The sequence below is a fragment of the Stigmatopora argus genome, chromosome 13 (assembly GCF_051989625.1).
Source record: "Stigmatopora argus isolate UIUO_Sarg chromosome 13, RoL_Sarg_1.0, whole genome shotgun sequence".
NCBI lineage: Eukaryota > Metazoa > Chordata > Actinopteri > Syngnathiformes > Syngnathidae > Stigmatopora > Stigmatopora argus.
The window spans coordinates 6,647,963-6,661,865 of NC_135399.1; the positions used below are offsets into that span (position 1 = coordinate 6,647,963).

A 13,903-nucleotide genomic window follows, 5' to 3' on the forward strand; every position below is an offset into this window, starting at 1 on the left:
GGATGTAATCGAAACTACCACGTGGCCCGCGACCAAAAATGAGTTTGACACCCCTGGTCTAAAGGATTTATCTACTGTGAACATAATATTCAAATAATTTGATAGATAGTGATTTGTTGGCACTCATTCACTGCCATATACGACAATAGATGTCCAATCAATTTGAACTGGGAGAGGCTGGCAGCTATCACCTTCAATGACTGCCAATAAGTGAACAAGGTAAATGCATCCAAATTTAAGAGTCAAATAACATACATTCAAAATTTTATTCATGGTATGGTGGCCGTAGAAACTGTTAAGCAAATGGTTCTTCATGTAACTACAAAACACATTTTTGGGCAACAAATTATAGAGGTGACGACTCAACACATCTACCACACGACTGAAGGCTCAAAACTGGTATCATAAAGGGGTAAGGGGGGGAAAAATGGACTCTTCTGTTCTAAATGACTTAAAGCTGCAGTGGAATGATTTATCAGGAATGATAGGGATTTCAACCGTGGACCCAAAATGACAAAGACAGAGTGCATAAAACGCAAACAGTAACACAATCATCTTCCTTTCGGATACTATTACACTTCATATATTACATATAGTAGGTATTTGTGCCTTTTTTCTTTTGCCCATGCAGCTAACACAACAGTGAAGCGTGGGGAGATGAGCTTTAAAAAAAAACACATTCTAAATATACTTTTTAAAGATCTTCATATCGCACAAGATCACAAAGAAGACACCAGAAATGTACAATCCTGCTAAACAATCTGATCAGATCGGACTTGTCGATATGGCCATGCACGATATGTACTGCTAATTCTCCTTCATTATATTACATGGCGAAAAAAATGATAATTCTTCTTTAGATAAAACAAACCTGAAATGTTGGATGCTTCAAATAGCTGGCTAGCACAATGCTGTAATAATATTCATATACTATATGGGTATATACTGTATAGCTATAGTCAGTCAACAAATCGGTACAAACACTGCCAAAGGGGTGTTGTGTGATTGGCTAAAAATGTGCAGGGTAAATAAACCCTTGTCTCACTTTGTTTAGTGTTACTTTGTGCGATTGAGGGGGGGTTTGCTCCACATTTGCTTCCAACTAAAAATGTCTTCGCTTCTCTTTTTCTTCAACAAATGGGAGCAGAGAATGGAACAGAGCCTGTGAGAGAGCGAGGGTGGGATGGGGGTCTTTTCTTTTTAGGTGTGAATCTGTTCAAAAAACTTGTAGGTGGGATTCTCGTAGCCGTTCTGCTGCATCTTGGCCAGGTGACGCTCCTCGGGGGTCACCGCTGCGTCCACCTAAACAGCAAACAACAGTTTTTATATATCATTAAAAAAATGGAATATGATTGGGCAATAATACCATTATCTTGTGTATCCAGCAAAAACAAAAAAGGCTAAAATACTAATGAGAGAAAAGGTAATATTTGACATGAAAAACAGCCAATAAATATCTAAGAAAAAATATGAAAAAATGGGATAAATGTTGAAAATGTTTGTTTGTATAAGATTAAAAAAATCCTACATACACTGTACAAAGTACTATTTATTCCGAAATTATCTTCACAATGTGTGAGAAATTTTAATTTTAAATGAATAAATAAATAAATCTCACCCTCTTGCTACTGTGACAGTGAAATTTCCCAAATACGGGATGAATAAAATTATCTAATCTAATCCAAACAATTGACATGCAAACAAAAAAACATCTTTACTTGAAACCTTAACCAAAATATCTTTAAAATGGAGTGTTGCTTAAAAACGGAACATTAGCTGGTCTTTAACTTAAAAAACCAAAAGTGAATCAGTCAAAATATAGTTTAGTCAATCCGAAAAAAACAATGTCAGTAAAACACAACAAATTTCCAGACGTTACGTTTTGAGTTCAATTGGAAATTTTACCTCAATGACGCCATGGTGAATAGAAGTGTATTGCTTCTTCCTCAGCATCACCAGGGTGATAACAATGACGGTCGCTATGACGACACCTCCCACCATCAACCCGATGATGGCACCTTTGTTTGAGCCCGCATCTTCAGCGAAAAACACCTGCAGTTTAAACGTCCCAACGTTACAAAAATAGAACTTGCGTATAAATGTGAAATTACTTAATAAAAATCAAAATTATGAATGTGAAATTACTTAGTAAAAATCCAAATTATATTAAGTAAAAAAAATGTTAATAAATATAACCTTCCCAGCATACAATTAAAACTATTAAACATTTGCAATCAAGTAATACTAAGAGACATATTCAATATTCTTTTTTTCTTCTGAAAATGCAGAGCACAAAACAGCAATTAGGAAAACTAGACATCAAGTTTAACACCAAAAACACTCGATAGATATTGATATTGAAGCGATCGTTGGATCTAAAATGATATCGTTGAAAGGCGAGTCATCCAATGGCGTTCCGATTCATTACCAGTTTTTGATGGTGGACTTCGTAGCCAGTACTTTGCCTCTGCTCAGTCTCCAGGCGCACGTGGGGCCGCTCTTCGGGCTTCAGGGCAGACACTTGAAAAATAAAGATGGCGTTCACAAACAACGTGACAAATGATTCCGCGGCATATCGCGTGTTGCAAACAGGTGTTCCTACTGTCACATCATTTTACTGTATTCTACATCAATATTCTTTCATATCATGCATTATTGCTCCTCAATCAATATTCCATTTTATATGCACTCATTTAACGGAACTTCACGTCATTTTAAAATATTCAACGTCAACGTATTTCCACATTCATTAGCATGAATCCACTTAATTCGCTAACATTTCAGTTTATACATATAAAATCATTCTCCATCAATGTTTTTTTACACATTTAATAATCAACTTGATTCCACCCAAGAACATACCAGGCCGTGTGGGTAGACCTCTATCTGGAAGAGGGCGGGCATCCACAGGCTCAACTGCAGAGAAATGTGAAAATACTGGTCAACAAAACATTTAAAACTATATCCTGTCCCCTATATTAACAATAGTCATTCTCATCAAAATTTTATCAGCAGGAATCACATAAAGCTCCAAAATTATTCCAAAATCTAATTTTCACACTGACCTAATGTCAGCAAAAGTTGATGTCTGGGGTTAATTCTCTCGAGCTTCCAGTTCGAGTGATGCAAAATTAAGTAATGTAATGTTTTTAATCGGATCATTTTATGACTTTTCTCCAAATATTACTTAAATCTCATAAAATTACGCAAAAAAATGTTGTGCTCACACAGACATTACGTCGCCAAAAGTTGACGCCCTAGAAACCAAACAACTTCCGGTTTATGTTAGAGAAAAATAAGCAGCAAAATGACAGTTTCACAATTTGAATCTTGTAATAGTACAATCTATAATTTAACGTTCATCATGTTTTGATTTTAATCTTGAAATAGTTCAATTTTAATCTCTTTATACCCATATTAATTTTCTCATGACATTGTATGACTTCTTGCAATTTCCAACGGCACACCAAAATTAATATGGATATAAAGAGATTAAAATTGAACTATTTCAAGATTAAAACAAAACATGAAGGTTAAATTATAGATTGTGCTATTACAAGATTCAAATTGTGAAACAGTCCTTTTGTTGCTTATTTTTCTCTAACATAAACCGGAAGTTGTTTGGTTTCTAGGGCGTCAACTTTTGGTAACGTAATGTCTGTGTGAGCACAACATTTTTTTTTGCATAAATTTTTGCGTAATTTTAGGAGATTTAAATATTATTTGGAGAAAAATCCTAACAGTCGCACAGTGGTTGGGAAACACTGGTGTAGAGTATAAGGGCCAAGTGTATTACCGTGGTTCTCCGTGTTGGGCTGGTTGAAGCTCTCAGGGTGAATGAAACCCAGCCCGTCGAGGCCGGGTTCCATCGGAGCGAAGCTGTATGCTTGGTCGGGCATGAGCGCGTCATTGCCGTAGCTCACCCTGCCGTCCGCCTGTTTACCGACACGGAAGACGTGTTGACGTGTGCCGGCTCGAAGCGTGAGCGTGTAACTATTCAACTCACCCTGCTGTCGCTTTGCAGGGACGACACTTGTTGAGACAGCTCGGCCTGAGCTCGCTGCACGATGACGGCTATTGGAACAAAAATTTTGTTAGCTCATTGGTTGCCACTCACGACCGTAGTTGCCCAATCTGTTTTTACTGGGACCTTCTGTTCAAATGTATTCAAAAAATCTTGATTTTCTTGGAATTGGCTCAATTATGCTGTGAAGCAAAAACGGATTAAAAACTGTTTTACACATAATAGTAGAAGATAAAAATACATACGGTGGTACCTCTACTTATGGAATTTATGGTTACAGAAGTGGTGGAATTATTTCGTAAGTAGACACACATTATATGTAAAAACCCAAATCTGTTGAAAGGTCCCCAAAAGTACCAACTAAACCCCTAAAAATGGATCAAAGTATACCAATTTTGGATGAAAGATGTGGAAAAAAAAAAAAAAAAATGAGGAAAAACGTTTTTAAAGAAATTAAGCAATTGAAATGAATAATACATAAAAGCAAAATCATTTTTTATTGTTGTTGAAGGGGGAGTGCGTATGTAAGAGAGGAGGCAAACATTTGGCAACTGAAAAAACATACGAGCAAACGCACGTAAACACAGAACTCCACAACTAATCACTATGAACTCCAAAGAGTTTAAGTTTCTTGAAAGCCTGTGATGAATAATGAAGAATAAAGTAATAAATTAAGTGAGTAAAACTCACAAAATTCTGTATTATGACTTTATGACGACGAACGGTTGTCAAAGGCACAGGAAAAGCATCATGAAGACAAGCGGGGTGTTGGGAGATCACTATGCCAAGTTCAAAATAAAGTAAAAGATACAAAAAGTGTATGTTTTGGGGATTTTTTTTTAAAGAAATTGTGTTCCGCAACTTGAATTTCTCTTGTATCCTGCGAAAACATTTTCCCATTTAGGCGTTTCGAAACCTGAATATTTTATATCTGGAGTCGTTCGTAAGTAGAAGTACCGCTGTAGTACATTTCTGTGAGAAAACAGGATTTCACAAAAAATTAATTCGCTCATCCCAGTCCAAAAAGTTGGGATTTCTAGTGCTGTCAATGGCAGCAATTGTGTGCCCTATAAAAGGTTAGAAGGCAATATTAGGGTAACTTACAGACTTGGCTGTGGATGTCGTTGGCTACGTTGGGAACCTTGTAGAGCAAACCCAGGGACTGGTTCATCCTTTCGTCGATCACGCGTAAATGAGTCAAAACCTGGCAGACAGACAAACAAACAAACATGAAAACATGTCGCATTCTTCTGTAACAGGTGAGCCGTTTCAACGCTAACGCACAATTTTTGGTTACAAACCTGAGGCCGAATCTGCGCTCCCTTCTTGGGGTCGACTGTTCTTACGTGCTCGTAATGTTTGACCGTGTGTTGGCGGTCCTTCTGCTCGGCCCGAACGTATTTTTTCAGCAGACTCAGTACCTGTCGTGGCTGGTTAAAAAATAAATAAATAAATAAACAGGCCCCAGATGTTAGACAAGTACGACATTGTTGCCTACCCGTGGGGGGTTGGCCTGCAGAGCGTTAAGGTAGTTTTCCAAAGCCATGCGTCGGCGGCTATTGAGCAGAGCCTCCACGCGGGCCATGTGAGTTTCCACCAGCTGCTGTCTCTCACCAGCAGCCTCCTGTTCCAGGGCCTCCACTACCTCCTGGAAATGCTGCCAGGTGCAGTTGATCACACATTATTCTTATAATCTTGCATCCACACCAAAAATAGACATAGAATCTAGCTTTATCACAATAACTTGTTGTTTTAATACTTACCGTATTTTTCGGACTATTGGTGGCCCCCCGAATATAAAGCGCAATAGCCAAAAAATGCACAATAAAGAAAAATAAACAAACTTAATTCACGCTAGAGTATAAGCTCCATTTTGGGGGGAATTTTATAAAAAATAAAAATAAACGAAGAACAGACCTACAATATTTTAGTATACAATTGTGACGCACCTGACCCAAAATTTGATCTCCACATTAGTGGACGCTAAGTCTCATATAGAAACATTTTTTTCTATACATTTCTGTAAAAAAAATAAAAATAAAATAAACAAATAAATAAAATTTAATAACAACAATAAATAAATATATACATACACAAATATATATATATATATATACACACACGTGTGTATATGTGTGTATATGTGTGTATGTGTCTATATGTGTATATATATGTATATACATGTGTATATATATGTATATATGTATATATATATATATATATATATATATGAAATAAAATATTAAATAAAATGGGAAAACAGCATTTTAGAAGTAAATTTTAAAATGAATCATTTTAAAATTTATTAAAAGGGAGTATTTGCCATTTTATCTTTTTGTTTGAGCTATTGATTTTTTTTAATGTAAGTTATTATTGACATATTGCCTGCCATGAACAATGATCGATGTCCATGTTCGATTAATTTAAACTGGCAGAATGGTTGTGAATTTTAATGCCATTGACGGTGCTAGTTCATTTCTCCTCCCAGTCAAAATAGACTGGAAATCTAGCGCCGTCAATAGCAGCCAATAACTTCAATAAGTGTTTTATAAAGACTTAAAACAGAAAATATTGAACAAAACAGCTACAACAAATCTGCCATACTAGCTCTCAGCTGTGCCAAATTGCAAAGTTACCTGAATAACAGCTTTCTTATCAGCACGTGGGAGGTTCTTGGCCTTCCTCTCAGCTTCCTCCCATTCTTTCATCACCTACAGATTAAGAGCCACCATTTCATGTATGTTGACACAACACACGCAACAGTTATAGAGTCACACCACACACCTGAGACAGCTTTTCCCTGTGTGTGGCCTCCAGGCTTTCCTTGGCCCTCTGGAAGTCGCCGTGCTCGTTGTCGTCGCCGGGGGACTCCAGATATTGGTCTACGGCGTCCGGGGGGCTGGGCGACATGGTGGGCACTAATGGTATAATAAAATAGATGTGAAAGTAAGCTTTTAAAAAACAGTGGTGAGGAAGAACAACACGTATCGTCGTGTTTCAAGGATACAATGTTAGGGTGTTAGAGGACACACTGTAAATTCACAACAAAAACCATATTTCCTCGATGGCTGCAATTTTATGCACCATCACTTTTATAGTGAATGTTAGTTAATTGGCTGCCATGGACGGCGATAGTTGTCCAATCGATTCGAACTGGGAGGAAATACAGTCACAGGTTAGCCGCAAAGGAAGGTGTACACACTCTAGGGCTGGCACAAATCATGATTTTGATAGTTGATTAACCATAAGTTATTTTTACGAATAACAAACGAATCGGCTCATGTATTTTTTACACTTAAATGAATCATGGCTGGGAATGTGCATTGAAGAATTGGATTATTAATATAATACATGTAACTTTGTAATTGTTTTCCAAGAGAAAAGAAAATTTATTTAAAAACAAAAATCTCATTTTAATGAATTACAAATATAATATTTCACTAGGGACACTCTAGACAAAGAAAAACTAAAGTTTTTTCCCCTTTAAAAAAAAAATAAAATCTATATTTTCAAATGCAGCAAATACCTAGTGTTGGATTATTCAAAATATATATTATTCATTCATTCATCTTCCATACCGCTTAGTATCCTCACAAGGGTCGCCACCCAATCGCAGGGCACAATGAAACAGACTAACACTCACAAGAATAATGGCACCGCCTCCGAGTGGGAATCGAACCCACACTGCCCACACCGAAATTAAGCGGAAGAACCACTGCCCCATTGGGTGGCAAATATATATTGTTTTAAAATAAATAACATATAAATGACCGTTTTAGTTATTAAATTAAAATACAAATAAACAAATTTATTCATAGAGAATATTATGATCCCTTAATTTTTTATTTAATATTTTTAATAACTAAACATTAAAATAAGTAAATCAGAATATTTTGGTTTTTTATTGTTCCCTAAAATATATATATTTTAAAACCAACAACAATATTTCGATTTTTGGTAATTAAATATCGAACATGTTAAAGGGTCAAACAAGAAGACAAGGACAATTTTGAAGTTTTCTAAATATTTGTTAATTCATTGTGGCTGCCCTATCATACACCTTTAAAAAGAAATCTTGTTAGGATGGAAAGAAAAGGGATTAGTATCCCAGTACGGTACAAAATGTGCGTATATTAGATGTGGAAACTGGGAGATAAGGGCAGAGTACTTGATAAAGTTGCTTGACAAGGCGAATGTCAAACAAAACCTCCAAAAAATGTACTCGTCAGCAGCACAATGAAAAATCCCAAGTCAAAGTACTATTAAATTGAGACATGCCAACACGTGCAGGGAAATGTTCCAGATTTTAAGCGCTCACATGCCGGAGTTAAGCAGCAGTTAGTGTGACTGGCCGCTTAGACAAGAAGACAAATGAGATGAGCCCCCGCGTGATCTGCATCTGATTATAAGATTAGCAAGACTGTTGTACAAAAAGAATGCAACTCTAAATTCTCTACTTTGGGAGACTTTATTTTATAAGCAATGTCAGCCATTGAGGGAGATAGACTCCCAACTTTCCGGGTCAAAAAGGTTGAGACGTCTATCGTCGTCAATGGCGGTTGATGAATTAATATATTTAAAGGCGAAATTGTGAATTATTGTCACGGCGAAGTTGCCACTTGCATTTAAAGTCTTTAACGACCATCGCAAGTGTTTTATTATCCGACACCATGAGTTCTCCTGTGTAGCAGAGTGTGCTTTTGAGTGCATTGTCACAATGACAAACAACCCCTTTAGCTTACTGGCTAATTCTGTACAAAGGTCAGTTAGTTCCAGGTACATGCCACCTTATTGTCAAAGATAAATTATTACTAAAGAACAAGGTTTGATGGCCATTTAAAATTAAAAAAAGGATAATCCCAATTCGCTATGACAAAGATCCTATGCTAGCACGATTTTATAACCAAAGATGGCTAAGTCTGTTGCTTGGCGCCATTACAGAAGAACAAATTAAGGTTAGCCATGAGTGCCTTAACAGATTTCAAAAGAACCGGCAGCCAATCTGCTGCGACTGAGCTGCTGTGTTAGCACGCTGCTAGCTAAGTCAGTTAGGCACTATGTGGATTTAAAGTTAGCCATTGGATACGACAGATTTCAAAAGAACATATATCCATAATTTGCTACAATGAAGCATCTGATAAAGATTATCTCTCTCCAAGCTGTCATTCTGCTAGTCAACTTCCACAGACACGTAGGAATTATCGCTTAAGAATTAGGGTTAGCCATGAGAGATTTGACGGATTTTAAAAGATCGGATGTCCACAATTTGTTTCAATCAAAGAGCTTTGCTAACACGATGCTAGCCAACTACATTTGGCAGTGTGTGGATTTTTTTGCAGAAGTAGCGGTCGCCCGTTACATGGTGCCATTACAAGAGAATCGATATCCAAAGTGTGCTATGAACAAGCTGCTATGCTAGCTACCGCAATTCAACTATCGGAATTTGTAACAAAATGAACCCCTCGACAAGCCCTCAGATGAGTCAAGAATATAAGAAAAAAAATGTGAGTACTAAAGTGAGCGAGTCAATGAAGTCAGGCTTGAGAGAGTCGACGACAACCCGGGTTTGGGGCGCTTCTGCGTCCCGCCACTTACACGAGCTGCTGCAGACAGCGAGGCAGTATTCCTTGGAATCAAAGTTATTCCTGTTGCCCCCGCATCCCCCAAACAGGAAGGGGGCACAGCGGGCCTTTTCGGGTATGAAGTACCAGCGCTCCAGCATGTCATGACACGGGCCCGATTTGGCAGGTGCCCAACAAGCGGCTGAGACCGAACACGCGAATGCAACAACATAAAAATTGTGAATAAATAAAGCAATGGAATGAATAGTTATGATTGGATTAAAAATGTGAATAACAAGATTTTTTTTCTTTTTACCTCGGACGACCTCTTCAATGGATTCAGTGGTGGTGGTGCTTGTCGTGGCGACATTGCGCTCGTCACTATCCCTATCTAAGGTCGTGTCGTCATCTTCCTCCTGGTCCTCATCATTCTCATCTCCTTCAAAAGTGTCGGCTTCTTCATCATCCTCTTCCTCCTCCTCAGCGGGCTCTGTGTCTGACTCTTCTGCCATGCTGTGAAGGAATGGCATTCATTTTTTTATTTTTGGTCATTTCACTAATTTCGGTCTACACGCAATTCACAAAATCGAGTTGCACAACTTAAATGTTCAAATTTAAACGTATTTTTGAAGTGAGAGTGCTGGCAGTGATTTTTATGTTTACTCAGGTTACATTTGTCTGATATTTTATATCTTTGTCATTGTATTTTTTAATAAAAATGATTAATGATGACATCACTGAGAACAGTCAAAGCAACTAACATTTCTTATTTCATTCTAGAGCAGGGGTGTCAGACACTTTAACGTCAACTTGATTTCACGTGGGCCGGACCATTTTAGATATAATATTTAGATTTTTTTTCATAAATGGATTAAAAGAACTGGATTAAAAGCCCTGAATATTCCGTTTTTTATAGATCTAAAACAATGTTGTAATTTTACCTTTTTTATATATATTTTTAGATTTTACAATTTTTTTTTAACTAAAAACTGAAAAAAATCATTAAAAAATTACAATTATTGATTTAAAAAGGGGGAAAAATCAGGAAATGTAATATACATCTATACTCTTTATTTTAATTTGATCCTAAAAAAGAAACTCGGCACTAACTGGATTAAAAGCCCTAAATATTCAGTTTTTTATAGATCTCAAACAATGTTTATTTTAGCTTTTTTAATATATTTTTAGATTTTACAAAATGATTTTTGAACTAAAAACACAGAAAAAATTGATTAAAAAATTACAATTATTGATTTAAAAGGGGGAAAATCAGGAAATTTAATATACATCTATACTCTTCATTTTAATTTGATCCTAAAACAAAAAGTCGGCACTCATGATTTACTTTCCCGGGCCACACAAAATGATGCGTCGGGCCAGAGCAGGCCCCCAGGCCGCCACTTTGACACGTGTTCTAGATGATCAGATACTAATTTCTCTGGAGTTTCTTTTTTGATTTGACAGAATATTTACAGTAATCCTAACGCACTAAACTTGATCATATACTAATTCAGACAAAACAACAGTTTTTAAAGTGTACAATTCCAGTCACATACACAGTTAAATTTCAAAAGAGACACCACAGACAACCTAAAAATAGTTAGGATTACCTGTTTTCATTGTTTTCGAGTGCAGCTCCGCCCCACCAGACGTCTGATTCTTCGCCGTCAAGTGCTGCACTGTCAGAGTTCTGCTCGACCTCCATCGGACAGCACACAAACTCCACTCCTCGATAAAGGTCAATACCACAAGGCATCAGCAGTCCGTAGTCATGGAGACTGGTCGCGCGGTCGCTGCAGGACTGAGGGTAAAAAAAAAAATACGAAAAGAGATGAACACATAATTCCGATGTCATTGTTGTTTCTCCTTTGTCTGCCATTCAGAAAACATCTTAAAATTTGCATGTCGGGCCAGCAGATGGCAAACAAAATAATAGCATAAGATTGACAGTGGGTGGCTAACACACACTGACGTACCTCTCTAGCGACACCGTGCCAGTGCATATGGCTCTCGCACTGGTCCATAAACTCCTTGTGCAAGAATTTACACTTGTCAGGAACCAGCAGTGCATCGCTTACAAATTCGCCCACTGAAAACACATTTTTCTTCATTTAGCGGTAGACTTAACACACTGATTTATCAAACACCTGAAGTGTGCATACCCAAGCAGCGGTAGGGCACCACTATATGATTATGACTGCGGCACTGCTTGCGCCCTTTCTTGCACCAGTTTGGGATGCTGACAGGCTGGTTGGCCTCCACCACATTAGTGATCTGAAGATCTGGATACACCTGGTGGAAAACATGCAGTTTTTGAAGTATTTCCTGCCTTTTTATCTGCTTAGCGTCTTTTCACTCAACCATACTTCTTGGCAGTAGTTCAGGATGCCCTCCTTGGTGTCGATGCAGCTCCGGGAGCCAGAGGGGTCCGTCTCCCAGTCGCCACTCTGCACATTGATATGCATGTTTAGCTTGCCGCAAAACATGGCCACCTGCGGCTCAGTCAGCAACCCCACAGAGTCATCAGCAGGCACCTGGATAAAGAAAGGAACAATAATGAGCTATCTAAGCAAAAAAATGAAGGAAAGGTCTGCATGATTGATCATGTAATCATTAAAAATAGTTAAACATATTTTTGATTCACTCATACGGTCTTGAAACCAAATAAAGTTAATTCCTAGCATTTCATCTTCTGTCACATTTTCACAAATGGCAAATAAGCAGATTTGTACAGTAAATTTTCTGTCATGGTGTAGTGACCAGTTGTTTCTATTGGGTTGAATGCACACAATAGCAGGAAATTGCTGGATGTCACATGGGAAAAAATAGGAAGGCTCCATTATTTTTTGCTCTTGGGACTTTAGTTTTAAATAGTGAATACCTGCTCTGCTTCATTATAAGAAATCTTTTTCATGAGACAAAGATAACCAAGGTGTTTTTAAAAAAATCTGTCAATTTGATTCAGTTCAGTTCAACACCTCTACAAACTATAACAACGACTAAAATAAGTTTGAGAAAATAAAAATTTAATATCGGATGGATGTTTTGTAATGGCTCTCAAGGGATTCCATTGAAAATCTGGAATGCAAGTGACATTAACCATGTCCCATACAGCATTCCTAAATGGCGTAGGAGTGTCAATATTGAGTGATATGGCAGAATAAGACACTTTTTATAAAGACCGCAGTCGAGTGTTTGATTCTTCCTTGAGCTGGAGCCAAACAGCCGCAAATAAGAGGCGCCATCTTACTAGTGTCAGAAATACACAACATTCCAGTTCAAATGGCTTCTGACAGTTTTGCAACGGTGCCAACAATTGCTCGATATTTATAGCCCCAGCATTTTGGTCGATTTTGGGAACATGACGAGGCCTCTGTTGTGTTTTCCTTAGACGCGACTTGTGGCATTTTCCTGATCCCAACAATTAGCTCCACATGCTAACAAGCATTAGCTTCATGAATGTAAAACTATGCGCAGTGGCTAGCTGTCCATTTAAACCTACGCGTAAGGCAAACAAGCAACCACCCCTATTTTATTCGACAAGAAAACACATTATTAAAATGATAATGTTTTTAATGGGAAAAAATCGACGTAGTTGGGCTTTAGGCCTGTAACAGTGGTAATCGTATGCGGTAAATCAGTGCTCAACTGTACAGCTGGCGCATCATCAGACTAGAAGAGGAACAAACTAAAAAGGAAATAAATGTTTCAAATACCTATTTAAAATTTATTTTGAAAAAGAATGACGTTGTTACGATCATAATAAATATATACGTAATAGCCACATTCGTCTTATTTATTTCGCCATAGAATGGCGCCGTTGGTTGGAAAAGCCACAGGCTGTCGTAGTTGATGGTCGTGATGGTGGTGGGCTTATTCCGCTTTTACTCACCTCGGATGAAAACGCCAAGGTCGCCGCAAGTAATAGCACAAATGCCGTCTGTCCCCCCATGACGACCTGCTGGAAAAAAACGTCCTCTTGGCGAAGTCCCGTTAGAAAACAACGGCTTGTTATCCCAATAAATTACGCGTTCTGGTTTGACACGGACGTGGCGGATAAAGCGATCCCTGATCCTGGTGATCCCTCCTCCCTGTTTTTTTCCTCCTTCGTGACGGATGGAGGCCGTCGATGGTGGGTTCGGATGAGGGCGGGAGAACCGGAAGGGTGGAGGAGGGAGTTCCACTATATTAATCCAGGCTTGGGAAATCACATACAATTGCGTTAACTGGCTATGTAATTTTAATGAGACAGCTGTTTACGGACCCTGATAAGAATTTAGAAAGTTCTGTTAAAAAATATTCAAGACGTTTGAAAATG

The 13,903-nt window shown here is 37.9% G+C and overlaps 1 protein-coding gene across 2 annotated transcripts; it reads right to left on the reverse strand.

Annotated features, from left to right (window-relative positions):
- Positions 1-252: 252 nt before the first annotated feature.
- Positions 253-13,736, reverse strand: appb (amyloid beta (A4) precursor protein b). Of its 2 annotated transcripts, XM_077616409.1 has the most exons (18): positions 13,478-13,736; positions 11,952-12,119; positions 11,748-11,877; positions 11,562-11,674; positions 11,196-11,386; positions 9,902-10,098; positions 9,620-9,787; positions 6,809-6,942; positions 6,661-6,735; positions 5,523-5,681; positions 5,326-5,454; positions 5,129-5,228; positions 4,007-4,074; positions 3,797-3,935; positions 2,863-2,916; positions 2,429-2,520; positions 1,906-2,052; positions 253-1,302 (listed from the first exon to the last, which is right to left on the reverse strand). In XM_077616409.1, exons 1-18 carry the CDS (start codon positions 13,535-13,537, stop codon positions 1,201-1,203), a joined length of 2,226 nt encoding a protein of 741 aa, XP_077472535.1. In that variant the 5' UTR covers positions 13,538-13,736; the 3' UTR covers positions 253-1,200. The 2 variants fall into 2 exon arrangements, with proteins under 2 accessions (XP_077472535.1, XP_077472536.1); XM_077616410.1 differs by lacking the exon at positions 9,620-9,787 and having other exon boundaries at positions 13,478-13,734.
- Positions 13,737-13,903: the final 167 nt, after the last annotated feature.